Source organism: Phallusia mammillata, chromosome 5 (genome assembly GCF_965637545.1).
Source record: "Phallusia mammillata chromosome 5, kaPhaMamm4.hap1.1, whole genome shotgun sequence".
Classification (NCBI taxonomy): Eukaryota; Metazoa; Chordata; class Ascidiacea; order Phlebobranchia; family Ascidiidae; genus Phallusia; species Phallusia mammillata.
In genome coordinates this window covers 5,473,360-5,498,405 of record NC_137256.1, presented here as the reverse complement: position 1 = coordinate 5,498,405, position 25,046 = coordinate 5,473,360, and the positions used below count along the sequence as shown (strand labels likewise).

The window sequence follows — 25,046 nt, the reverse complement described above, 5'->3', positions numbered from 1 at the left end:
CAACAAAGTAAGCACTCAATATAACACTTCCCCCACGCTATCAAATACGCACAAAAATCCGTTAAAAAGATCCACTTACTGTACTTGTCTATCAGAAAGGTGGTTTGACTGGTGATTTTAAGAGTCTAAACATTACAGACCATCAGTTAAGAAAAAATAAAAGTAACTATGCCATATGTAATTTGCTGTCTTTCTATCTCACTCACTAAAACTTTTCTTTATCACCTAGTTGCCAATAGCATACAAAAAAACAAAATTATGCTTTAAATGCAGAAAAGCGTACTGGGGCGGAGGCCTCGATGTACCACTTTCCCAGTAATGGTTCGGAAGGAATTTGATACTTAAATTTAATGAATTCGTTGGCCGTTGTCGTTTTCCTGATTTTCATGATGCCGATTTTACCATGTTCCAAAGGAGTCTGCAATTGTTTTTCAAGTTAAGAAATTTTACTTGATATATGGAAGTTTGAAATTTAGCAGTATTTTTTTGCAACAAATGTTTTAAATGTGAATAAGTTTAAAATGTTAAATGTTTTTGGGAGTGGGTAATTAATATCGGTCAATCGTTAACGTTTTTAATCTGGCCCAAAACAATCGTCAAATATGGTCCATGACCTTATAAATAATTTCTACAGGAACATTGACTGCTTTCCGTAGGTTCTGATCGGTGAGCATGGCAACAACATTCATCTCTTCCCCTGGCCTGCAAAACAACTTACTAAATAAGATTCGGTTAAGTTCAGTAGTAATGACAGTAGCTGTGTACCTGTAAGCGGGGCGGTCGGTTGTTACAAACATGTAACCACTGGTGAAGTTAAGAAGAACCGGAATGGTTTCTCTAAAGTTTCGTCTTGATTGCTCCACGTTGACATGTAATTCCACGTACATATCGCCGCCGTTACTCGGTTCAACCAAATCGGTTTGCGAGACCTGGTGGAGTCAAATACCAAAAGCAAAGATCAACTGCATTACCACGGCAAGATAACAGAGCAGACAACACCATTCCTCTTTTTCCTGTCTCACATCGAAATGATTTTATGTAATTCTAATTAAAATACGTGATAGGCTATGTAACTTAGTACAACTTAGCGCACAAGACTGTTTCTACAATGAAAGCGATTAATATTCCCATTTCTCCAAACAAATGTGCGCACATAACTAAAAAACGATTTTATACAATATTTAACTCTTTCGAAATTGCAAGATTTGATCTTGAAACTCATCGTTTTAAATGTTTTTGTATTTGTTGACAAAATAGTTCCAGTGTTTCTCAAAAAATTTTTTTTGTTTTTTTCATAGTAATTTTTTTTAATTTATCACATAGGCCTGTTTAATTTAATTCGGAACGGTAGCCATGACTTCTCGACCTCTTAACTTTTGCACTATTTGAAAAAGAATAGGTCGTTATTTATAAGAGGAAATTTATACCACATGCACTGTATGATGGAGTACGCCACTCCCATCCATTTTTTTTTACAAAACCATGAGGTATAGGCGGTACCGCACAGAAGCTGTGTGTAAGTCACTCGATCTGCATTAGAAGTTAGAACTATTTGCAAAGTTTGTTATAAGTTACGTTGAATCTTAAAAGAACTGGTGCATCAACGTTGACTGTTTCTTGCGTACGGGCAAAAATTCGTCTCCGACGGGGCAGAGTCTAGAAAATAAACAAAGCAGCTTTTTACATCAAATGCAATCCAAGTGCTTAAACTTACGCTTTACCTGAAGAAACGCAATCACCCTCGCAGTGCCTGAATACCCATGGAAGTTAAGCAGAACGTTGTTGTCAGATCCAATTCGGAACTCTTTGGTTCCGACGATAGTATGGTCAAGTCTGCATAGACACAAAAATTCTTATACAAACTCAAGTAACAGATTGCTAAAATTTTGCATGAAAAATGACTGATCAAATTTTTAATTATCTATTCCACTGAACTTAGTACTTACCCGACCGTGGCGGAAATATGCGCACAGAGTATTAAAACTGCAATCATCACCACTGTATAGTTAAAGTCAGGGCTGAATTCTAAAAAAATACAGTCTTTCACAAGTTACTTACACCTACTAATAAGTTTGTTGTACGACTGTACGAGGCCAAACACATAAACCGCCGCGCGCCATTTGGGCCTGCTCAAACAAATGCCAAGAATTGCCGTTTTTATGGAAATGCGGGTTTCCGGTCAATGGGGTTTCGATGGGGCGAGTCGGAAACGTATAGGTTGGCAAATTTAAGTAGCCTAATAGCCTATTTTGACCTCCATCGCATAAAACAGTCTAGCTTTTGAAGAAGCAAATAAACCTTGGCCCTTAGGCAAATTATTTTTCCTAACTACATTAGTACCCGTTGACCAGTGGTGAAATTCAGCTGGTTCGCACAGGTTTTATAGAACCTTCTCACGAACTTTTATGAGATCAGCGAACCGATTAGCTTTACTGGTTACTGTCAATGGACTTTTTGTAACAGAACTGACTGAAAATCATGACTTTTGTGATAGAACCGGCTGACAAAAAATTTTAATCCCACCACTGCCGTTGACATAAAGCCAAGTAAATGCAATCGCATTAGACTGTTAAGGTGTTGTTGATTTGGGTAAAATAATAAAACTAAGTTCGTTAGTTTGATAGTATCGCGCGATTCGTAAAATTTCGGTTGTAAGCATTCGTGCAAGCGTGACGCAGCGATTAGTTGCTGACTCGTCATTTCCCGTGCCTAGCCATGCGTGCACTTGAACAAATGCGACAAAGGCGCGACGCATAATTATTGCGATACCAGAGCTACAGTTTTCAGCTGAAGTCTTTGCTGTAAAGTGTCGTCGTAGCAAAATTAAATGCATCAGCCGGAAGTCACCCCGCTCAGGTTGTTTCGATTGAAATGTTAATAGCTTTAGGAAGGTAGATTAATTTGTTTTTTCCTGTCTACAGACCCGACCAGCAGGAATCGATTGAAAACATGAAAGAGAGAGTAGCAAAGAATCAGGTTGTCGTAATTGACGTGCGTGACCCTGACCAGGTTGCCAGGAGCGGAAAGATTGATGCAAAACGTTGGATGAACATTCCTTTGCTGGAACTTGGTAAGAGTATTGAGCTGTTGGCCAATAAAACATGATTGCATGTGTTTATTTTATTTTCAGAGACAGCCCTTCAGATGTCACCAGAAGATTTTGAAACTAAGTATGGGCTGCCAAAACCGTCAAAACCAGGCGAAGAAATTGTTTTTAACTGTGGTAAAGGCGGAAGGGCGTCAAAGGCAGTGATTGCCGCCAACTCACTGGGCTTTGACAAGTATGCAATACAACTGACTTTGTCAATGTTTAACCGTTTGTAAATTTTGCTTCGGGCACTGTGCGTATTGACTATCCCTTTTTTTCAATTACAGAGTGAAAAACCTGGAGGGTGGACAGAGTACATGGAAAAGATCGTTTTAATAATGCAAAAACAATGTACAAATAATGCCATGCTGACAGTGACATGGGTTGTTCTTAAACACTGGATACCAGATAGAAAAAAGCAATAAACGAACCAAAAATATTATATGCATGGAGTGTTTACAAATCGGCTAAAAGTGTATGATACGTTTTTTCGTAACTGTCATCGCATGGCAAAGAAGAGTATGCTTTGTGGTTTCTACATGACAAAAGCAATGTGCACCGTTTCATTTCTATTTCCACCGTATTTTTTTATATTTAGCCTCCGTTAGTCATTATTACCTTCATTCTGCAAAGTGCAAAGTCACTGTTTGCGGGCACATCTAAAGAATAGACAAACCCACTGAAAGCATCGCAAAATTCTACGTTGCGCAAGTTTACACGCCGTTAAAACGAAAGGAAGCGTTCTTGGTTAATGGTTGACTGATCGTGTCGATAATTCATGTTGGAGTACTGTTGTGCCGAAAGACAGCAACCAGACAGACACAGACTCTGGAACTGCATCTAAGCTGTTAAGTATTGCAAAGATGGCACATAATATTGCTGATTTACGGTAAGAGTTTCCGTTATGATGTCTTTGTTTCTGTAACAGGGTCATTACTAAGTTTGGACTAGGAACTTGTACAAAGTGACATTGTTACTTGTAAGCAAGTCATTCAGTGCACAACCAACTGAATAAGTTGCAGCTGAAAATACTGTAAACATGTATTAATTTATTAGTGCACTATTATTAAAATAAGGAAACAGGTTACAACTTAACCGCATATAAATGTACGTGTTAATATTATAACTTATTATTTGAACCTTTTTGGATTTGCCTGGTAGTTCCGTTGTTCATACTTAAGGGAAGTGATTCAACACCGGTAACACTTGTGTGGTTGAGTGATGGCTTGTTTAAATCCAGTTTTATTTGCAGTGATGATCAAAAAGTTAACCCTGCGCAACTGAGGGAAAAACTCGCTGCTAAGGAGAAACTGTTAGTTGTCGATGTGCGCAATGTACAAGAACGAAAGGATAATGGCCTTATTGAACCAAGTATCAACATTCCTTTTCCAGAACTAGGTAGGCTAACACGATTTCAGACGTTGTAATGTAAACATAGTTCACACCAATAGCACATCTAAAGCCTTTGTAACCAGTAAATCATCATTACCTGAAGTATTTTGGTGTTATTATCAGAAAATGCCTTAAAACTGTCGAAGGAGGTGTTCAAGCAGCAGTATGGAGTTGATCAGCCTTCGGGTGAAGATGAGGTGGTATTCCACTGTCAACATGGCGGACGAGGATCAAGAGCAGTTGTACTCGCAAATAAGTTAGGAATCAAGAAGTGAGTGGAAATCCCACTACCGCCTTCTTTAAATTTTCGTAATCGTTTTACTTCAAATCAAACGCTTATTGGCGCTGGTGTAATGATACTGTTTGTATTTTTAGTTCCCAAAACCTTGATGGCGGTTACTCAAAGTACGGAGAGGGGAAGTGAACATCAAGACGTTCTTCTATAAGCCCATCACAGCATGACTTGTTGATGTTTCGAACTGTTTTTTGCTGTTGTAAAATCACGAAATTTCCATATTTTTCCGCACTGAAGTTTGACATACACAAACAGAGACAAATAAACCAAACAAAGTTGTAGAAACATTGTGATTGGCATTATTTTGTATTGATAAAATTGGCTGAACAAGATTGACATAACCGCCACCAGTGTTCGCGCTCACAGAGACTCTTTAAATTTACGTTTTAGGTCACGTGTTGATGTCCATCGTGCGGCGTGCGCCCGATACAGCCGCAAAACAAAACCGGCCAAAACGGTACGTTTCGCGAACATCACAGATACATTTGCAATCAACAAAAAATGCACCATAGGATTTTACATCTACAATTCCACGGTTCAGTAAACCTTACCCGCATGATACGGATTAATTGAATAAATGCGTACATCATTATCCATGCGTAGCGTTATTTAAAATTTCAAATAGGCCAGTGTTTCTCAAACTTTTTCATATTTTTTCCAAACGGTCCCTTTGCCATTATATCGAGGGCTCGCGGTCCTGAAGCCTGAATGTGTATTTCAGAAAAACGACAGTTGATTGCAGGATTTTAGCTAGTTATGCAAAATTGCGCATAACAATGATCCAAAGACAGCTTGTGACATCATAGACAAAACAAAAGCATTACGATTGTGCGCTAACAATTGCATTTTTCATGCAATAAAGGCTACTGTTTGGCAACGGAGACAATCGATTCTTAATTCCACTTAGATTTAAAGTGATGGCAAATAAGATTATAGAACATAGAAGTACTTCAACCTTTTCGTGGTCCCCCCAACATTGCCTCACTGACCCCTAAAGCAAGGCTTCTCAAACTGTGGGTCGCGACCCCAATTGGGGTCAATATAATTTTGGGGTCGCGAAACATTATGGGTTATTATGTCAGTCACAATAAATGGTATACGTGCGTACATTTATTGTTTACTCATTCCCGTGTATTCAAACTGCTCTTAAACACATTTTGTAGAACTTAAAAGAGTTTTACCAGCCTAGTAGCCAAATGCGCCAAACTTTTTTATGCCTATTGTGTGCAAACAATGTGAAAAAGCATATACCACAGGCGTCACAATATAGATTATGACGTCATAAAAACTAAGACTGTCAACCTGTGTATCAAGTTAGAAATAAATTTAGGCTTTTTAGGCGCCAATAGATGGTATATATATATATAAAATATATATATTTCTCTACATCATACCCATCAAGGGTTCGCGTAGAAATTTCTGTTTTAAAATGGGGTCACAAAGAAAGAAAGTTTGAGTAGCCCTGCCCTAAAGGACCACATACCCCATTTTGAGAACCGCTGCAATAGGCAATTGTCGGACACTGTAAACAGTAGTGCTAAACATCAATAAAACGTTGTGATAGTTCAAACGTCATTGTGATAACGTACACACTACTCTTTCATTACACGAAATGTTAGATTAATTCTTGGATTTTTTGTGTGAGATCTCTTGGGAAGTGCGTGGTACCAAAATTTATTTGTAGGTGCATTCATAACCAGCAAGCTTCCGTGCTGCAAAGAATGTGTAATTTTGGGTACATCACTCCTTTTTTTCTGCTTACCTCTACAGTCTTTATGCCTAAACGTAAAGTCCCTTTCCTGTCCAAAGGATACAGATGCAATAGGAGCATCACTTTCCAGCTCTTTTTCATCATCCCTGTGTTCACCCATGTACTGCATTCCATTTGCGTACCGATTAATAAGCAAAAAGTTGAATGTAACACCCAATACAGATTCCACTCTGTCCTTGATTTGTTGTAAACATGGCACACTGCTCCATGGCTTTGCTGGGATAGTGTTTCCTGAAAATTTGTAGTGCAATCCATTGCTGCCATATGCAACATGCTGCCTGGGAATATTAACCCACTTTCCAAACATCTAACAAGAAAATAGCAGACATTTCCACAGAAAACAATAAAAATGGAATAAAATACGGTTTATGTAATGTGAGGATATGCAATTAAAATAGGATACACTCTTGCAGAATAGAGAAGTCAAATCTAGAATCTAGTCTGCAAAGTATGGCAGGTGCACACAGGATTAATTTTTTTTAAATGTTTGCGTTTTTTCCCTTGTATGCAGAAATTTTGCACCAAAGGCATTTAATTGTCTTGCCTTGGCCTCTGTCGCTTGTACGTGCACAAACAGGACATGTTTGTCCTGCATGCCCAAAATCTCGTAGGGAACTGCCATATTCTGTAGACATAGACTGGTCTAGAATCCCATTCTGGTTGTTTATATTTTTTCTTTTCTGGCATTTTATCAACTGTGCTTAGTATCTGTACAACACTGTGCCAAACACATTAATGAAAAGTGTGTGTATTTATCATACAAACTTGGTACCTTGATCCTAGCAAGGTCTCCTGAATAGTAGTCCACATTACTTTCCAACTGGTGAAACAACTCATCTGCTTCATTTTTAGAAAATAACATCCTGTAATTTACATTGAAGTTTTCCTTCTCATAATACTTGACTGATTTAGTTCCGTCACCACTGAAACAAGGGTAGTAATTAACTTTCACATCATTTGTAAACAAAAAAAATCAAACCTGGACAACTGCACAGGGATACTTGTTTGTGTTTGTAAACTCTGCATTTACTTTGTCACAGGAATAGTTATTTAACCTCTGGAATGAAATTAGTTAAATAAACTTATTATGGACTGCTTATGGCTTAAAATGATATGGCTTCATTTGATTGCTTTGAGGTTTATGCTTTGCATTTTACCTCAAACTGGACTAATTTCTGAGCGGGAATTTTCAGAATCATCAGAACTGACAGCAGGTAACATAAATACATACAATTGATAGTATTCATAACAATTAATTTTTACAATGATTTTTTGCAGCTAATGTCTTTGGAATTGTGAATAATGGACATTCAAGCCAACCCGTACTGTTCCCTCTTCTATCATCAGGATTGCCATTTTTGTTGCTGCAATATATTTCAAAACTATTTCCTTCAATCATTACCCCCTACACGTTGTTGTTGGTACCTCGTTTCTTCATGACAATAACAAGTCTTGTTGTTGACATACTAACTTATAAAATATCACTTAAACTGTACAACAGTCAAGAAAAAGCTCATTATGCTAGTCTCATGTTTGCCAGTTCTGCCATCAGTTGGATTTTTTGCACAAGAACTTTTGTTGCCACATTTCAACTGGTTTTGGTAACTACAATTCTATTTTTGATCATATGCAAGGACTACTCGCACAACCAAGTACTTTTGATCTCCTACTTATCTTCTCTGGCTACTTATGTGGATGTACAGTCCGCTGGCATGGTGTTGCTGCCATTAGTCTTCTGGTTGTTAAGAAGCAGAACTACATTTGTTTCCAAGGCCATCAGTTTGTTACTTGGGTGTACTTTTACTTTTGCAATCTTGACCTTAATTGACTGCTTTTTCTCAACTCCAGAGAAACTGGTTGACCTGTATGACACAGGAATACAGCAAATGTCGAACTTATTTATTAAACTGAATTTTGCGCCTTATGACCAGTTTAGCAAATACATTGAGGTAACTGCCATTGACTTTCAAGCAGCCAAGTTGCTTTTTGTACTGTCTCCCTTGTATCTTTTTGCTTTTTGGAAGACATTCACTCAAACCCATAATGGTGCAATTTCCAACTTGAAATGGTCCGTAAACATGATGTGGACTTTGATCACTGCCAATTTGTTGCTTGTATTGCTTTTTACTCCTCATGATTATTATGTATTGCTGTCATTGACTGTTCCATTAGTTGTTTTGGGCTCATTCTGCCTTAGCCATATAAAGCATGTTAAGTTGTTATGTGGCAGCTGGATGGTTCTCAATATTTTCACATTTTTGTGTTTTGGAATGGCTTATGAAGGTGGAATGTTGCCTTGTATTGAATATCTTCACTCAATTGTCAAAACTCACAGTCAAATTTCAAATAATAGTGACATCAATGTTTTGTTTTATCGTACACCTCTTCACCTTATTAACTGGCCAGCTAAAGAATCAACAACCCGAACTACTGTGTCTGCACTACAAATACAACATTCAATGGAAACAGACCTAAAACTTCTTGAGATGCACATAAACAGGTCACTAATTTATGATAACTCCATTATGTACATTATTTTTCCTGCATCCATACCTTGTAAGACTTATATGCACCTGAACAGTATGTATCACCTTGAATTGTTTTTTGAATTCTTTCCACATTTAACTTTTATTGATCCCATCTGGCAACATGGCAACGGTTGTGTAGAAGAGAGCAGGACTTTTTCCAAAGTACTAGGACTTTCATCTTTAAAAATGTACAGAATCACACATTTAAGTCGCCCAACGAAACACACCATACATTATAACATTTTTTCCCAGTAAAATTTTGTGTACACATATGCAACACAATGAAAATTATATGAAATGCATGTGCAATTTTCATTTCGCTTCTCACTTTTAAATTGGAAAATACACTGTTAATACACTTTTAATGGGTCTTCATCTTTTTTAGAGATAATAACGTTGATATCTTTTAGAATGGACAGCTGGTCACTCATAACTTTCAGAAAGCCCCGTTCAGTGTTAGTGTGCTCACATAGCACCACACTTGTTCCATTACACACCGCATCCAGAACATCATGATGTGACATTTCACCAGTGAGGTACAAGTCAGCCTTCACACCTTTTAATACAGATGAACCAGCTCCTGCACAAAGTGCCACTGTTTTCACTATAGAACTGCCTTCAGCAAGGGCCAATCGAACATGGGAGATACCCAAATGAGACTTAATGTTTTCAATTAGGCTTGAAATAGTTGCAGGAGAGGCTAATTTACAAAGGCGGCCAGAACCTATATTTGGTAATGGAAGTTTTATTGCTGGGGTCCCTCGCCAAAATTGAATGTCTTGACTAAATTTCTTGCCCAAAGAAGTTATTTTTTGTTGGTCGCTTTCATTCAGAGTGACTGTTAATCTGGCTAAATTTTCTCCAATTATATCTTGAGTCACAGTAAATAATTCCTTTAGCTCATTCGTAAAAGCAACATCGATGGGAACAGATAAATCAATGTCAAATGATAAAGATGTTTTTAGGGTGATTTCATTGCACTGTAATGGTTTGGAAAACTCCAGATCACCGAGACATTTACTGAGCCAGTCATTTACCCCACCATCAATAGCATCCCATGCTGTATGGGGTGAATAAACAGCAATTCTATTTTCTATGGCTGTAACAATAACTTTTTCTTTCCAGGATGATGATGTAAGTCGTTTTAATGCATTAAAGATAGGTGGGTGGTATGATATAACCATGTTCACACTCTCTACCACACATTCTTCCATCACAGTTGGGGTTAAATCATTGGTCAACATAATCTTCTTTATTATATGAGGTTGAGTGGGTTCAACTAACAAGCCAACATTGTCCCAGCCTGCAGCATGTTTTGTAGGAGCAATATTATCAAGGACTGATACAACAGCGTTTAGATTCATGTTGGTTCGAAAACACAAATTCACAGTCTTGGTATGGATTGACAGCCTAGAAATAATCTTATGCAACTGGAACATATCTTCAATTAAATGCAGAAATTGATTAGTTAGCACCAATACAGAACCTTGGCATTGCATTAAGAACGTGTTTAAGATCAAAACATTTTTATAAAGAGCACACAAAGAATTTATAGGTAATACTGACACCACATTTGTTAATATTCAAACCAAATAACAAAGAATTGTTTGTAAATGATGCAGTGACACACTTAGTGGAATAATTTTTTGGATTAGGGAACTTTATAACATGTACCATTATTAGGGAAAGCAGTTACAGTGGGGGTAGTCGAGCAGTCAATAAAACATGTGTACAGAAACAGTGCTGTTGCAAGAGCAAAACAAATACTGTACAAGAAGAGTCACAAGCTATGTTAGTACACTGACAAGTTGTATTCTTCACAGTTACCCAATGAAGCTAAAAATTCACAGTTAAGCAGCACCAAACTCTTTCATCCACTTCTCATATTTTTCTAGATCAGTTGAAGAAACCGATTTTGAGACTTTGAACAATGCCTGCAAGAAATCTTCTCCTGTCGTTGGTAAATGTAGCTCCTCTTTTGATAGATTACGAATTTCGTCGGGCTTTAATCCAGCAATTCTTCTTCTCATGGCCATTAGTGATGCATCACGACATACATTTGTAATATCAGCACCAGAATATCCATCAAGTTTTTCTGCAATTAACTTCAAATTAACATCTTCAGCCATTTCCACTTCCTTAAGATTAATTCTTAGCAAGGCCTCTCTGCCATCTGTGTCTGGAAGAGGAATGTAAATTCTTTTCTCTAATCTGCGCTTAAGAGCTTCATCAATATCCCATGGAAAGTTTGTGGCAGCCAACACCATTACCATCTTTGTCGCATCATCTCCACCAGTTGCTCCTTCAACTCCATCCATCTGTATTAGCAGTTCTGCTTTTACCCGTCTGCTGGTTTCATGCTCATCACCAGTTCCCCGCTTGCTTCCGATTGAGTCGATTTCATCAATAAAGATTGTGCTTGGTGAATAGAATCTTGCCATATCAAAAAGAAGCCTGACTAGTTTTTCAGATTCTCCTCTATATTTTGAACTCAGTGTAGAAGAGGACACATTAAAAAAAGTAGTTTTACATTCAGTTGCAACTGCTTTAGCCAAAAGAGTTTTACCTGTCCCTGGAGGTCCAACCATCAAAACACCTTTCCATGGCCTGCGAATGCCCTTGAAGAAATCAGGCATAAGTAATGGAAGAATCACAGCTTCTTCAAGTAGTTTTTTAGCCTCATCTAGACCAGCAATGTCAGTCCAATGTACACTTGGATTTCTTTGCACAATATCACGATCAATAGCTTCCACTAAATCTTTATCATAACCTGTGGGATCAAAGCGACGCTCATCCTTGTTTGGCTCAGAACCTCTTCGAGGGGAGTTAGCACGCCCCTTTTCACCCTTTTTTACTTTATCTGCTTGACGTTTGTAGGGACGATCATCTTGTTTTGGATTGGCAGGGCCTGGATTGTTCATCCTTCCAACTCTACGATCTACTGCTGGCTGGGGACTAGGCCTGGCTGGGTTCGCACGTGGTGGATTGTTCCTTCTGACATTAGGTGCCGGTCTATGACCTTGGTCCACTGGAGTTGGAGGTGGCCACACATCTGGATCCCTAGTTGGTTCTTCAAATCCTCCTCTTCCCCCACGAGATGGCGCAGTGTAACTGTTCTCCCCCTTGAAGCTTGCCAAAGTAGTTGTAATGTCCTTAACATTTTCATATTCATGGCTAAGATCCTGTTTTACACCCTGCCACATGCTCTTAGTTTCTTGATCCTTGACTGAATTCATATGTTTGTGTATTTGCTGTAATACTCCCTGATAGTACACCATGGCAGTATCATAGTTTCCCAGTAAGGCATACTCACGTCCCATTTTAACATTTTCACAGATTTCATCTAAGTTAGAGTTGGTGGTACTCATTTTGATGCCTGTTAAAGAAACTGTAAACTTAAACACCATGTAATGTTAAGCTCATTCATAAGGAACAAATGTCATTTAAACCTGGTCTTAGTTGTCAAGAAGTAAATAAAATTAAAAGCAAAAATAAATATAATCTTTAAAACAAATAGTTACAACCTTTTTAGGGTGTATCTAAAATATTTAGGGTCATTTGGTGAAATATTATCACCGCTTGGCTAACTGTTATAACACTTAGTGCACCTTTATATCGCTTGGTGTACCTTTATCTCCCTTGGTGCACCCGCACCCTTATATCGCTTGGTGCACCTTGATGCCACTTGGCGTATCTTTATATTGTTAGGGAAAGGTGCACCTAGCATTATACAGGAGCACCGAGCTATATAAATCTCCACCAAGCAAGATTAAGATACACCAAATGTTATTAGGATGCACCCAGTGATATAAAGGTGCACCAAGCGATCCTGTGTATTTTAGTTGCACCGGCACCGGGCAGGTTTTTTAAAATCAAAATTTAAATTTAACACCCTTTTTAAGAATTTGGTAGTCTCAAAACTTTTTTAATAACCTTCGGACATGCTTAAATAGAAATAATAGCCAGAATGGAGGCTAGAACGGGTGCATTGATGAGTTGAAATTGGAATTGTTGAAATCTTCTTCCAGGTAACTAACGCCACTAAACCATGACGGATTTTGGCAATACGGCCCATCATTGTAACGTTATTTACCAGTTTCTTGCTTAATTGTACGACAAAACGAAGCATGCACAATTTGCAAATAAAAATATATAATTTGTTCCTATCTAATGTTTTTATTGTATCTACATGGCAAAAAATATTAATCCGTTCTGCCTAAAAATACTACATCACGACCAAACTTATGTCGTTTTCATCATTTTTCTGGTGCATTTGGTACTAATTTCTAAAAAAAAGGATGATGGTACCTTCACTTTTTTTAGGCATGCGGTTTCGGTGCATCAGTAGTTTTAACAGCAAACTTGACTTGTGGCGAGCTTTTTGTATTGCTAATAAAATATAAGTCCAAGGTGCGAGGGTTTAGAAAGGTTGTTATTATATTTGGATTGAGCTAATTGGAAATGGGATTTAGATCTTTTTATTATGTGTTTAGCGAATGTTTTGCTAGGTTTTATCTTACAATCCATGCGTTGTGTTAAAAAGGAACATTCAAAGAAGAGATTGACAAATTTATTATATTTTTATGATGTTATATTTAATCGTCCTAACCTGAGAGGTTGCTTAAACTTTTGTTACCGTGCAAACTGGTCAAATTATATGAAATGATTGTTATTAGTTGTACATAATACTTCACTTTCATATGACCTACAAACAACAAAAACTGTAGGCCTACTATAGTATTCGACGCCAGGATGCATGCTTTAACACAGTGGTTCCCAACCTTTTTTGTTACATTCCTCCCTTCGCCCATTTTCGAACTATTCATTCCTCCCCATAAGAAGAAAAACAAATATAACAGTAAAAATTAAAGCATTTTGAAATAGACCTTATAATTAGGGATGTCCATTCAGAATCCTTTACCAAATGTGAACCGGGTCCAAATTATAATAATACATAATAATGTACATACAAAATATTCTGTAACATTTTCAAAATAATTTTTTTGCAGTTTTTATGAAATTCCTCCCCTGAACTCATAAAATTCCTCCCTAGGGAGGAATTCCTCCCCGGTTGGGAACCACTGCTTTAACAGCTGTATGTAGTAAAACCCGATTGTTATTTTAGTCGTCTCCAGTGCCTGTTTGGTGTTAACAATCAGTATTCGCGGATTGTCGTTTTGTGGAGTGGTCAGTCGAAAAATCGCTTATTAGTAATCACTACGGCGACAGAGATTAGGAGCGCTTAATCGCCACAATCCGTTTCATTACCACTCTCCGATCGCCTCGTTTGCCCTTCGTGCAAACTGAAAACATATGTCGGTATATTGCCTGAAACAAAAATCATTACCAGGGAGGTAGGCTAGTTTTTAAAAAAAGTTTGGCCAGGCAAGTGTTTGTGAGCAAAATAGCTTTTTAGTAAGTCTATATAGTGTTGTGTTGTTTGTAAAGTTTAGTATTGCCATTAAGAATAAATCCCTTATGTTCCAAGAAATATGATGCCAAATTGAATAGTTATATAACGTACAGAAAAACGATTGGGTGTAAGCTCTGACTGATTGAAGAATGCAATTTGTTACCTATTTTGTTCTACCTGTGTTGACGTTCTGGTGTCTTTACATTAAAACTGGTAAGAAGGGAGCAAATATCAAATGTGGCTGACTACTCTAAATGGAGTATTTTTTATTAAATACAGCTTCAGTGGAGTCTGCGAAAATCGGTTTACGTACATGTGTATTTTACGTACATTCGTGTAGTTTTATGTAGTTTACCTATGTAGTTTTATTGTTTACGTACTGTTCTTGCATTAAAAGGAATTGTTATGGTTCAGCACTCATTGCATTAAATAGTTACTTTCAAATGTTTATGCTTTTGTCAATATGTATTTTTTTGCCTTTCAGTAACAGGCAATCCACAATTACTGTGGAGCGCAGAAAGGACAGAGTTTCGGTCTTCAGGAATTTACTTGGCGCCAGCGCTGCCTTCCCAGCAACGAACATCCGGCGGTTTCATTTTCAGCAAAAGGATTTTAAGTTTAAAGCTTCCGCACTTTATCGGCTCCGTCGACAGGTAATGGGCAAGCGATTTTCATAAGTTTGAATTTGTTTCTCAGAACGGTTGTTTTTGTCACATAAACGCGACATACGTTTCTCTTGTTTCCTGTAGCAATGACGCAAAGGGACAAATTGCTATTATGGATGTCGGCCGCGGAAACCTTGCTATTGTCAGTAAACAGACGCATTCGATTCTTCGATACCACAAAGGACTTACAAAACAAGGTTAACACGCTTTTCCATATTAGTTGGAACATATAAGCCAGAAGTATATTGTCCTAAGGCTATTCTTTATCTTATCCCTGCTTGAAGAAATATTTGTGCGTTGGTATATCATTCAACAGGAATTCAAACGACGTGTAACTCCTGTTTTGTAATACTAGATTTTCAAAAACAAAATCCGCCATACATACATGGACTTGAAAAGCAATTTAATCAAAAACATAACTGGCAGGGTACTTGTATATACCGAATACATCATGCAGACAACTCTCTATGTACAGAAGTACTCTGGCAGTTATGTTTTTGATTAAATTTAAATATCACCGGGCGGTGCTCGTAATGCAGTAAAATACCTCTTAGAAACCATATTTTGTTTGTTAACAGCCACTGCAGTGTCCATAGACTGGACCACTGGAAATATATACTGGACCGATCAAGGTCACAAGTGGTTGTTTGTTTCCACATCTGACTTTAACCATTCCACTGTGGCCGTGCCAAACGTTGCCGCTCCAAGAGGTATAGCAGTTTACCCACAAAAGGGGTAAGTTTATTATATTTGGAGCAACATGAAAAAACACGGTACGGTTTTTTGTTTATTTTTTTAAATGGTGTGATTAATTTGCAGGCTGCTGTTTTGGAGTGAACTAGGCGATGGAATGGGTTCCTCGAAAATTATGCGTTCCTCCCTTTCTGGAGAGAAGCCGACCACAGTCGTTGCAACAGTGGGAACACCATCGGCTATTTCCATCGATTACGAAAACGAAAAGTATAATTTGATGACGTAAAAATTTGATGAAACCGCGAATATAAATTAAACTTTAATTTAATTTGTTCAGACTATACTGGATCGACAAAAGTTCGATGGCCATTTATCAAGTGGATGTTTATGGCAAAACAACATATCAGATGTTATTCGCCAATTCGACAATGGTGCTGGAGGATTTACATGTGTTCAGGGTAAGCTTCGATTAATCTTATCCTAATGAAAACGGTTTATAATATAAACCATACTATATGACGTACTTACGAACGTTCGTTACGCTATGGTTGTTTTTTGTAGTAAATGAGAGAAAAACGGGTTTCTTTTCAAATCCATTGATTGATTGAGTTTATAACTCTTAAATGGCTTTTGCTGAAACCTGTTTTTTGTAACAAAGCCAAACCCTAAGACAATACCTTGGTGTGTATGAACGTTGGTATCGCCCTATTTTTAAGTAAAATAAGACCGTTTTTTCTTTTTAATTCAAGTGACTGAGTTCATAACTCCTTCACACGCGCGATCGATATTGCTTCGAAGATTTTAGAACAACGCAAAACATTAAAGCCTAAGCATGCACCCAGTTTTAATCTGATGTACGGTTTTGCGCAGGACTGGATCTACGTCACAGCTAACAACGTAAATCAAATTCTAATGCTTAACAAAACAACAGGCGACGTGATAAGAACCATTCGTACCCACTTGCCAACTGCTGTCACCGTAGTTGGAGGAGATGCACAGCCGAACACGCCAGGTGGGTGGTGAACACTTAACTGCATCAAGAGGGTTGGTATACGTAGATATGCATGTTGGTATTAGCGAAACATGTTTGAGTGTAGCGTTGCTGATGTAATGCAAATAGTACGATCGGTGTTTTTGCATTTTTAAACCTACCGCCCAAAATGACTGAAGCACGACAAAAAAATATATTCAATATGCTATATCTTTTGGAGTTTTGATAACACCGAACTTTGTGCTTTTCACGCGTATTTTCAGTTCAGCCTTGACTAAATACAAAATTTAATTAAAACCGTAAAACTGTTGTCGTATCAGTACGCTATTCATGTTTGCATTGGCGCTTTCAACGCACATAAATTGTGGTGAGAATAACAACGCACGTTTTATCGCACAGGACCGTGTGACATTAAAAACGGTGGCTGTGAGCACTTCTGCTTCCCACAACCACCAGGAAATTTACGGAAATGCGGCTGCAGCTTGGGAATGGATTTGGGATCAGACGGCGCCTCATGTGTATCAAGTAGAGTAAAAACGAACTGAATGTGAAAAATCAAACTCTATCCAAAGTCCATTTTTTTGCCAGAACTGATGAAAGACAATTTTCACTTGGTAGTCGACTCGGATATGCGATGGATTTTTCAAGTGTCCGCAGACGGCCAACGTTACACAAAGTTAAATCTTTCCGGTCTGAACATACCTGTGCAAACGCAATACGACCCAGAGACTAAAAGGGTATGGAAAAATTCAAAACATATACTTGTCATTTTAGACCACTGTGCTAAGACCACACATGGTTTAATAAGTCTGTCTTGAAGGTTTACTGGACAGATATTGGGTCATCTTCGGTCAATCGCGCTGACTTGGATGGCAGTAATCACGTGGTGATAGCAAAGACAAACGTTCGACAACCCACCGGATTAGCTCTGGACCGCTATTCGAAAAATTTGTACTGGACGGACGAAGGTAACAGAAAGTTCAAAAAAGTAACAAAAAACATTACAATGTAGATGTGAGAAATAGACACAGAATCTCGCTAATGATGGCATAAGCAATTGCCGAAACGTTTAAACAAAATAACATGTCGCTTTTTACATCTATTCGTATACCGTTATATCCTAGACATCACTAGGCTGAACAGATCCGTGTATAGTGTTACTAAGCATAGCAAATGTGTGAGAGGCACAGGAAAATGTTTTCAGGCTTGATATAATATTTTGTGGCATTGGACGTTCTCAGTAATGTTTGGACAACAACATGCTTGGTGACTAAAAGTCTTGATGTCAAACGTGTAAACTTTCACATTCATAGGAACCGGAACGATTAATGTGGTACGAACTGATGGGAAACACAGAAAAACGCTTCTTTCTAACTTTACTTTGCCACGTGGTTTGGTGGTCGACCCCACGTTGGGTTATATGTGGTGGTCGGACTGGGGAAGAAACACGATTGAAATGGCGAATATGGATGGCAGTGGAAGAAAAGTTATCGTCGATGAAGGCGTGGAGTGGGTGAACGGATTGGCACTTGATTATTCAGGTCAGTTGACTCGGTTTGTTTGGCATAACTTGCCATAAAGTTAACGTTACCACCAATCACGAAATATCAATTTATCATTTCAATAGTGTCGAATGTGGTTATATAGCATCAACATTGTGTCACCAACATTTTGTAGTAAAAGCTGTACTCAAAATTTCACCCAAATGTTGTATTATAAAGTAGAAACCAAAGCCAAACTGGATCTTAAAAGTAGGCTTAAATTTTTTCTAGCATCCAAGCTCTACTGGTGTGATGCAAAAAAGGACACCATCGAGATGGCTGACATGGATGGTGAAAACCGACAAGTGGTAAAAAAGTTTGACGACAATGACACACACGTGTTTGGAATCGACACAAGTGATGGTAAGAGTCGCCCCAAAACATGAGATGTAATTTAGTTGCACACTAACCAATGCGCAGTAGTGAAATCAGTACATAATAGTTAAACATCACATTTGGAACAACAAACACCATGCCAAAAAAGAAGTTTCGTTTTAAACAGAAAATAATCCGGTTTTATGTTGAAGGCAAAGTGATATTTGGTATGGTAACGACGTATCGTTCTTTGTTTTAAGATTTTATTTACTGGACGGACTGGAGTCGCCCGTCTGTTATGCGCATGCGCAAGAACACCCCCGAAAGGGTGGTTCAAGAATTTGGTCCGCAAATCTTCGAAAAAGCAAGCGACGTTCACAGTTTTACTGGCAGCAAAACTGCACCACTTGAAAATGGTAAGCAACCCTAACACTTACTTAAACAAACACCTGAGACAGGGAACTTTTCGAAAAATGTTATATGTGCAAAACTCAAGCATTTGGTTTTGTCTTTTTTCCAAACCAAAATAATATTTAATTATAAGTTATGTCGGACTAAACAAATTTTAATTATTGTTTAACCCCAATGCGGTTGTTGCAAAAGTTTAAACAAAATTCACTGATTTTAAGCTAGTATTTTTACAAAATAGGAACAAGTCCTTGCCAGGATGCGAATGGAAACTGCACTGGCTTATGTATTCCACTGCCCAAAAATCGAACGTCACTGAATGCAATCAACGGGGAAAATGACATATATCTTACGTCTCGGATATGTCTGTGTGGCAACGAACAACAAGACAAAGATTGCGATAAGCCCAGCAACAGCACCGACGGCATTGCACCGACCTTTAACGGAACCTGTCCAGGTCCAATGACATTTGTGGCCCCGCGATGTGGTAGCAAGGTCTTGGTCAACTATAAGGTTCGTTCCAAGACTGTTTGGAGATTAGTTTTTAATGTGTGAAAAGTGTTTGGGTTTGGGCAGTGGTGTCGATATTAAATTCCCTTTAGAAGGAATTCCAATGTTACAGTTACCTGAAAAATGGCATTTTTTGAACAATTCTGTAGAACAAGAATATGTTATATTATTGTACAAGTGGTTCCCTTTTTAACTATTAGCACCCAAATCGTGAAAGTGTTATCGATTCGAGAGTCAGCTCAGCAGATAAAACGCGTATCTTAATGCAAACAATAAAAAAATATCCTTTTTTCAATTTTTTTTTTTCAATTTCTAGGACAAAACTATAAACTTTAGTTAATTTGTTTTTGCTTATCCGCAAATGTTTTCAAAAAATGGTTGCAACTAGACCGGATAATCGCAAAAGCACAGAAAAAAAATGACTAGTAGTAAATATTTTGTTTTAGATGCCAGCTGCCAGCGATAATTCTGGCGAAGTCCGATTAGAAACTCCAGCGAGACCTCCGCCTGTAAACCTGACTGAAGGAGAATACGAGCATCGCTACACTGCAGTTGATGCGGCAGGAAACCACGACACTTGTGCTGTTCTCATCTCAGTTAAAGGTACAAAGTTGTGTTCATGACATTTTAAATTAGCCACAACTTTTCAGAGACTGAATTTATTACGGTTTTGAATACTGTATTAAAGGATTTTGCCATAATAATACATTGTGAACGAAAACATTGGTTGCGTAAATTTAGATTTTACTGAATGTTGGTAGTAAACGTTGGATGTTGTTTTGTTTCAAACAACTTGTTTGTCGGTTTTAAAATCTCAAGGTATGTATGTAATCGTGCTGCTGTAAACCTTCAGTGCCGACGATTTGGTTTATTGGGTTTTAGTTCGCCTTACTACACCAATAAGAATAGCTATCACGTCAACAAATACAATTACACTGCATTGTAAACAATAACACTGCTGGTTGCGTAAATGTAAGTTGCACTGATTGTTACTATAGTAGTAAAGATTTGATACACCCTGATGAAAGCGACCTGTAAATGAACGTCGAAACGTTGGTATAATACCAATATGAACTCTATAAATTTGATATTACGTCTGGTAGCAACAGCTTACATAAGGTTTGATTTACGTTTATCAGTTATTCGCTGCGGATTGCCAGAAGAGTATCTAAAACAGCGCAGAGCCAAAGCAACAAGCTTTTCATGCGACGACTTTTACGGATCCCAAGTGCTGGTGGATTGTGTGAACGGGACCAGTATGGACGAGCAGCAGTTTCTGGAATGTGAAAACGACGGCAAATGGAGCGGAGAGCCTGTGTGCTTTTATAGCGAACCAATCGACGAAGGTTAGGATAAAACTGTTTTTTTGGTATGAGTTTGCATTGCGTTAAGGCAGTGGTCGCCGGTCCGCGAGAAGTTCGTTACTGGGCCGTATACTGTTTCAGGTCAAATGCTTCAAAATATTTTTCCAATGTATCCCGGGATGATAAACTAATTTATGCGTTTTCATTGCTAAATATTTGTAGATTTGTGGAGGCCGGTCCGCGACAAATTTTCAGTTTCAAAAATGGTCCGCAGTGCAAAAAAGGTTGCCGACCCCTGCGTTAAGGAACAAAATTGTTGAAAATGTATTTAAATTTCATGTATTAAGTGTCAACTGCAGATATCAACGTTTATTGTCATCAAACATCATAAAAAGGATAACCTGAGTTTCTCCACAAAATATGTTATCTACTTAAGTGATCTTATGTTGAAAAACAACTGTGAAAAGGGGTAGAGCGTTAGTTTATAATGGAGCTATGACTACTTGAAGTGTAATTTTTGTATCAGCCCTTTGCTTAAGTTTGTATAAACTAGGGATCAACCATGATTCCGAAAAAACAATAACAATCATTTTTTTCTGCATTTAAAGATGATGAGACAACGCCACCACCAATTCCAGAATCCACAATGTCACCAACCGAAGCCGTTCAAACAACAAGTAGGTCCAATATAACTCAACCGTAAACTGGTCATCTAAGTAAATACTAAATTACTTTGATTTAGAAACTCCACCGTCTGTAGCTGACCCCAAACACAGAAATGTTGAAGATACATCACCTTTTAACTTGTCACTAATAATTCCTGTTGCTGTTGCTATAGCGGTGATTATCATGGCAGCGATTGCGTACTGGTGTTACAGGTACGTTTAGCTAAGCAGTATTCAATATAGTTTATCAAGTATGTACGATTCCTATATTCTTCGCTTTATTTTTTTCGTCAATTGTGGCAGGCTCGGAGAAAGAATTTATTATCACCAAAGACTTGTCTATATTTATTTGCCTTGCTATCAACAAAATGTATGACACAAAGATTTGTTCAATGTGATTTTGAGCATTTTTTTATACCTTACTCATGGACAACCCATTGTACAAATGAAACTGATTATGATCACCTATCGCGATTAACCAACGCTTAACTGTTTCCTAGATCCAATAGCATGCCTTTATTGGCAGCGATGGAAAAGACCTTGTCATACCGAAATGACGATGCAAACCGCGATACGTTTACATTAGACGTGGCAAAATCTCCTGGACCTTCTGAACCGGGATCAGGAAACGGGGAAGAGACGTTCCCACGCTCAAGTGCACAAACTGAGGAAGGTCGCACAAGCGGTTCCAGCATCGCAATAGACGCTCGTAGCGCACGTTCAAGTTCTTACGGAACGATCTCGTAGCGTTGCGGGAATAAATTTGTTTTTTGGTCGGTTGTAAACTTAATGTATTTAACCTTGTTGTTGGAAACTATTGGTGCCGAGGATTTTGGTTTGTATTTTTAGGTCGCCTGGATACGCCAATAAGAGCAGTTATCTATCAACAAATACAAGCGCGAAAAAACTCTATAACACACATTTGTATTGCACAGCGTCAGCAAGGCATTACCAAATTACCAAAGCAAGGTAAAATCGCATTTTAATTGGCCCACTCATTTTATGTATGTGATACGGAAATTATCAATTGTATATTTTGACAACAGCATGACTTTAGTGGACAACAAATTGGTCGTAAGTTACTAATTGACTTTGTTGAGGTCGTCCCACAAGCCTGACCAACCGGTTGCATCACCCATTTCCTTGATTCGTTTGTCGATGGCTGCCGCCTGCTCTTCGCTTAAGTGATTTTTCCAGTCGCCGATTTGCCCTTTGCGGATAAAAGGCTGTTGGTCCGTCCTAGCAGACATGGTCTAAAAGCGACAAAATTTACAATACAATTTATTTACCAAGGCCTGTTGGACTTTAGGCGTATCCTTTATGAAGTAAAAAATAAAAAAGATACAAAAAACTAACCGTCGCAGCACAAATCACTTACCCACTTATGTTCCTGACTCTTCATAGATTTTAAAGAACTTAACTCGACCACTGTGTCCAGCAATTTTCCGTTGTTTGCCAGCAATGCCTTTTCATACTGATCACCGAGAAATTTTCCAACTTTAAGCACCTGGTTCTTAATGTCTCTCTTTAAGTCTTCGTAAAGTAGAAATAGAACATTTGGATCATCTCGCTTTGCATACCAACCGCTTACGTGATCAAAATAACTTCCAAACTCGACCTCTCCGTAAGTGTACAAATCAAAAAGTGCGTCGAACTTTAGGTCTGGGCATCCATAGTGTTCCTTGAAGCCCTTGCAGTGGTAAAAGTAAGAGATTAGTGAATCCTTGGGGTTTCGTGTGATATTGAGGTATTTGGCGTTTTTGTTGTAAGGTATCCAACTCTGCGGCAAGTGACATTTTATGATTCGAGGGTAAACTTTGTTGTCGATTTTCAGCACTGCCGTCGCCCCGTCAAACTCAAGCATTGGCATCGAGTACCGTATTTTGTCTGGAATCGGCTCACCATTATGCACAATCAGCCAAACAATGTTTTGCAGCCATGTTGTGCCACATTTAGGATAAGAACAGACAAAAATATCACTATCCTCGGCTTCGTACCTCACAGCATCGTCTAATTCTTTCTGTTCAAAGTCCATTGGATACAGTGTTGTTTCATCTCTATTTGGATGCTTCAGTCGAATAAAACTCGGCATTTCAGAGTTGTCCAAATCACTTACTTGGTTTTGCTTAACGTGTGACATATCTCTGTTTTATTTACTTCAATAACCTACATGTAAACATAAATTACTAGCTTAACTGTACAACTAATCAAGTAACATTCCATATTTGACTAGTTCTGCAATTCAAACATTAACGAAAACATATGTTAACGACTAGTGGCAAGAGGTATTCTTATTTCAAAGCATTTTGTCACGAAACGTGAGATGAATGAGAAAACTCGCCAACCTTTTCAGCAGAGTAGCTTCCCGATAACAATCTTGCAACCTAACCAAATTGTGCACACAGAGGCTTTGGTATTCAAACCAAACACGTTAGCTTGCACACTGTTCTCTATTTTCTACGCTCGAGGCCACTGTGTAAACATGGGCTGCAGCTCTGTGCTATGCGGTCAACGCAGTGATTGCTTGGTCAATACAAAACAAGGCTATCAGGACATCACAAACAGTCGTAAACTAGTCAGGTCAGATACCTCCAAGCTAACATGAGTTAAAAGTTTTCGTTTGACACACCACGCACTGTAGGGATGTTTCATGTACGGCGTACGCTCTCCACAAACACTGAAGTTCGCATGCGTCAAGTGCACGGCCGGATGCACAGCAACCATACGTATTGCTACGTCACCTTATCATGTGACGAAACTAAAGAATGCGCGTGACAACATTTTAGTTAGCAATAGTGGTCTGTACCAGATGATATTGGGCATTCTGGTTGTAATTTAACTGATTAAACATTGACAACCCAAGCGGAATGTTTATCACATAAATGCTTTTGTTTTTGGCAGTGACCAGTAGCGAAAATACAGATGAAATACAGATGACAGTTATTTGTTTATACTGCATGTTGGTAGCTTTTAGATTCAGTTCAAGCATAGATCGGTCCGTGTTTACGTTGATGTTGATTTAAATCGTATAGAGTTTTAAAATGTGGTCAGAACAATGTGACATAAATTTAAACGAGTTGTTGTACATGTAGTTTTTCAGTGTTTTTCGGGACAATATGGAGAATCTACTAACACCATAACTCACGTCAGCAGCACATTTGGTTAATTTTCGATAGGTGGCAAAAAACACAAATCCCTATTGAAAACAGAATATCCAAAAATATGCTGACGGTTGGGGCTATTAGGGTTTGGTTTCGGTATTATCTATAAAATTTAATGAAACTTCATCTAAAATTTAGTTCGTATTGTAAAATTTTTAAAACTTACTTTTCAACCATACCCCTTTTTAGCCGCCAAATAAAAAAATATCTCCTGCGCACTTACCGAAAACTAGGTAAATGTGCAGCTGACGTGAGTCATGGTGTTAGTAGCTCTACCGGACAATATAGGCTGTAGGATTTGAAGTC

The 25,046-nt window shown here is 38.2% G+C and overlaps 8 protein-coding genes across 9 annotated transcripts; 3 read left to right on the top strand and 5 right to left on the bottom strand.

Annotated features, from left to right (window-relative positions):
- Positions 1 to 596: 596 nt before the first annotated feature.
- Positions 597 to 1,993, bottom strand: LOC145228169 (complement C5-like). The gene is made up of 5 exons (XM_080093171.1): positions 1,947 to 1,993; positions 1,722 to 1,833; positions 1,576 to 1,656; positions 766 to 929; positions 597 to 702 (listed from the first exon to the last, which is right to left on the bottom strand). Exons 1-5 carry the CDS (start codon positions 1,991 to 1,993, stop codon positions 597 to 599), a joined length of 510 nt encoding a protein of 169 aa, XP_079949297.1.
- Positions 1,994 to 2,730: 737 nt separating this feature from the next.
- On the top strand, positions 2,731 to 3,530 carry LOC145229013 (thiosulfate sulfurtransferase/rhodanese-like domain-containing protein 3). The gene is made up of 4 exons (XM_080094251.1): positions 2,731 to 2,856; positions 2,922 to 3,070; positions 3,131 to 3,281; positions 3,376 to 3,530. Exons 1-4 carry the CDS (start codon positions 2,828 to 2,830, stop codon positions 3,422 to 3,424), a joined length of 378 nt encoding a protein of 125 aa, XP_079950377.1. The 5' UTR covers positions 2,731 to 2,827; the 3' UTR covers positions 3,425 to 3,530.
- A 244-nt stretch (positions 3,531 to 3,774) lies between these two features.
- LOC145229014 (thiosulfate:glutathione sulfurtransferase-like) lies at positions 3,775 to 5,017 on the top strand. Its single transcript, XM_080094253.1, has 4 exons — positions 3,775 to 3,977; positions 4,341 to 4,486; positions 4,604 to 4,751; positions 4,856 to 5,017. The coding sequence occupies exons 1-4, from the start codon at positions 3,952 to 3,954 to the stop codon at positions 4,902 to 4,904; spliced, it is 369 nt and encodes a 122-aa protein (XP_079950379.1). The 5' UTR covers positions 3,775 to 3,951; the 3' UTR covers positions 4,905 to 5,017.
- A 45-nt stretch (positions 5,018 to 5,062) lies between these two features.
- LOC145229012 (DNA oxidative demethylase ALKBH2-like) lies at positions 5,063 to 9,310 on the bottom strand. 2 transcript variants are annotated; one of them, XM_080094249.1, is made up of 3 exons: positions 9,138 to 9,310; positions 7,319 to 7,469; positions 5,063 to 6,853 (listed from the first exon to the last, which is right to left on the bottom strand). In XM_080094249.1, the coding sequence occupies exons 1-3, from the start codon at positions 9,302 to 9,304 to the stop codon at positions 6,368 to 6,370; spliced, it is 804 nt and encodes a 267-aa protein (XP_079950375.1). In that variant the 5' UTR covers positions 9,305 to 9,310; the 3' UTR covers positions 5,063 to 6,367. The 2 variants fall into 2 exon arrangements, with proteins under 2 accessions (XP_079950375.1, XP_079950376.1); XM_080094250.1 differs by having other exon boundaries at positions 7,526 to 9,206.
- A 103-nt stretch (positions 9,311 to 9,413) lies between these two features.
- On the bottom strand, positions 9,414 to 10,573 carry LOC145229010 (NIF3-like protein 1). The gene has a single exon (XM_080094248.1). The coding sequence runs from the start codon at positions 10,571 to 10,573 to the stop codon at positions 9,425 to 9,427; it is 1,149 nt and encodes a 382-aa protein (XP_079950374.1). The 3' UTR covers positions 9,414 to 9,424.
- On the bottom strand, positions 10,552 to 12,478 carry LOC145229009 (katanin p60 ATPase-containing subunit A-like 1). Its single transcript, XM_080094247.1, has one exon. It carries the CDS (start codon positions 12,440 to 12,442, stop codon positions 10,925 to 10,927), a length of 1,518 nt encoding a protein of 505 aa, XP_079950373.1. The 5' UTR covers positions 12,443 to 12,478; the 3' UTR covers positions 10,552 to 10,924.
- A 2,058-nt stretch (positions 12,479 to 14,536) lies between these two features.
- Positions 14,537 to 22,494, top strand: LOC145229161 (uncharacterized). The gene is made up of 19 exons (XM_080094450.1): positions 14,537 to 14,700; positions 14,972 to 15,140; positions 15,237 to 15,349; positions 15,731 to 15,887; positions 15,972 to 16,112; positions 16,183 to 16,303; positions 16,716 to 16,857; positions 17,236 to 17,361; positions 17,425 to 17,573; positions 17,657 to 17,804; positions 18,150 to 18,377; positions 18,609 to 18,740; positions 18,953 to 19,108; positions 19,342 to 19,613; positions 20,057 to 20,213; positions 20,750 to 20,956; positions 21,523 to 21,591; positions 21,657 to 21,792; positions 22,080 to 22,494. The coding sequence occupies exons 1-19, from the start codon at positions 14,637 to 14,639 to the stop codon at positions 22,324 to 22,326; spliced, it is 2,934 nt and encodes a 977-aa protein (XP_079950576.1). The 5' UTR covers positions 14,537 to 14,636; the 3' UTR covers positions 22,327 to 22,494.
- Positions 22,401 to 23,719, bottom strand: LOC145229162 (sulfotransferase ssu-1-like). Its single transcript, XM_080094451.1, has 2 exons — positions 22,958 to 23,719; positions 22,401 to 22,832 (listed from the first exon to the last, which is right to left on the bottom strand). Exons 1-2 carry the CDS (start codon positions 23,717 to 23,719, stop codon positions 22,662 to 22,664), a joined length of 933 nt encoding a protein of 310 aa, XP_079950577.1. The 3' UTR covers positions 22,401 to 22,661.
- Positions 23,720 to 25,046: the final 1,327 nt, after the last annotated feature.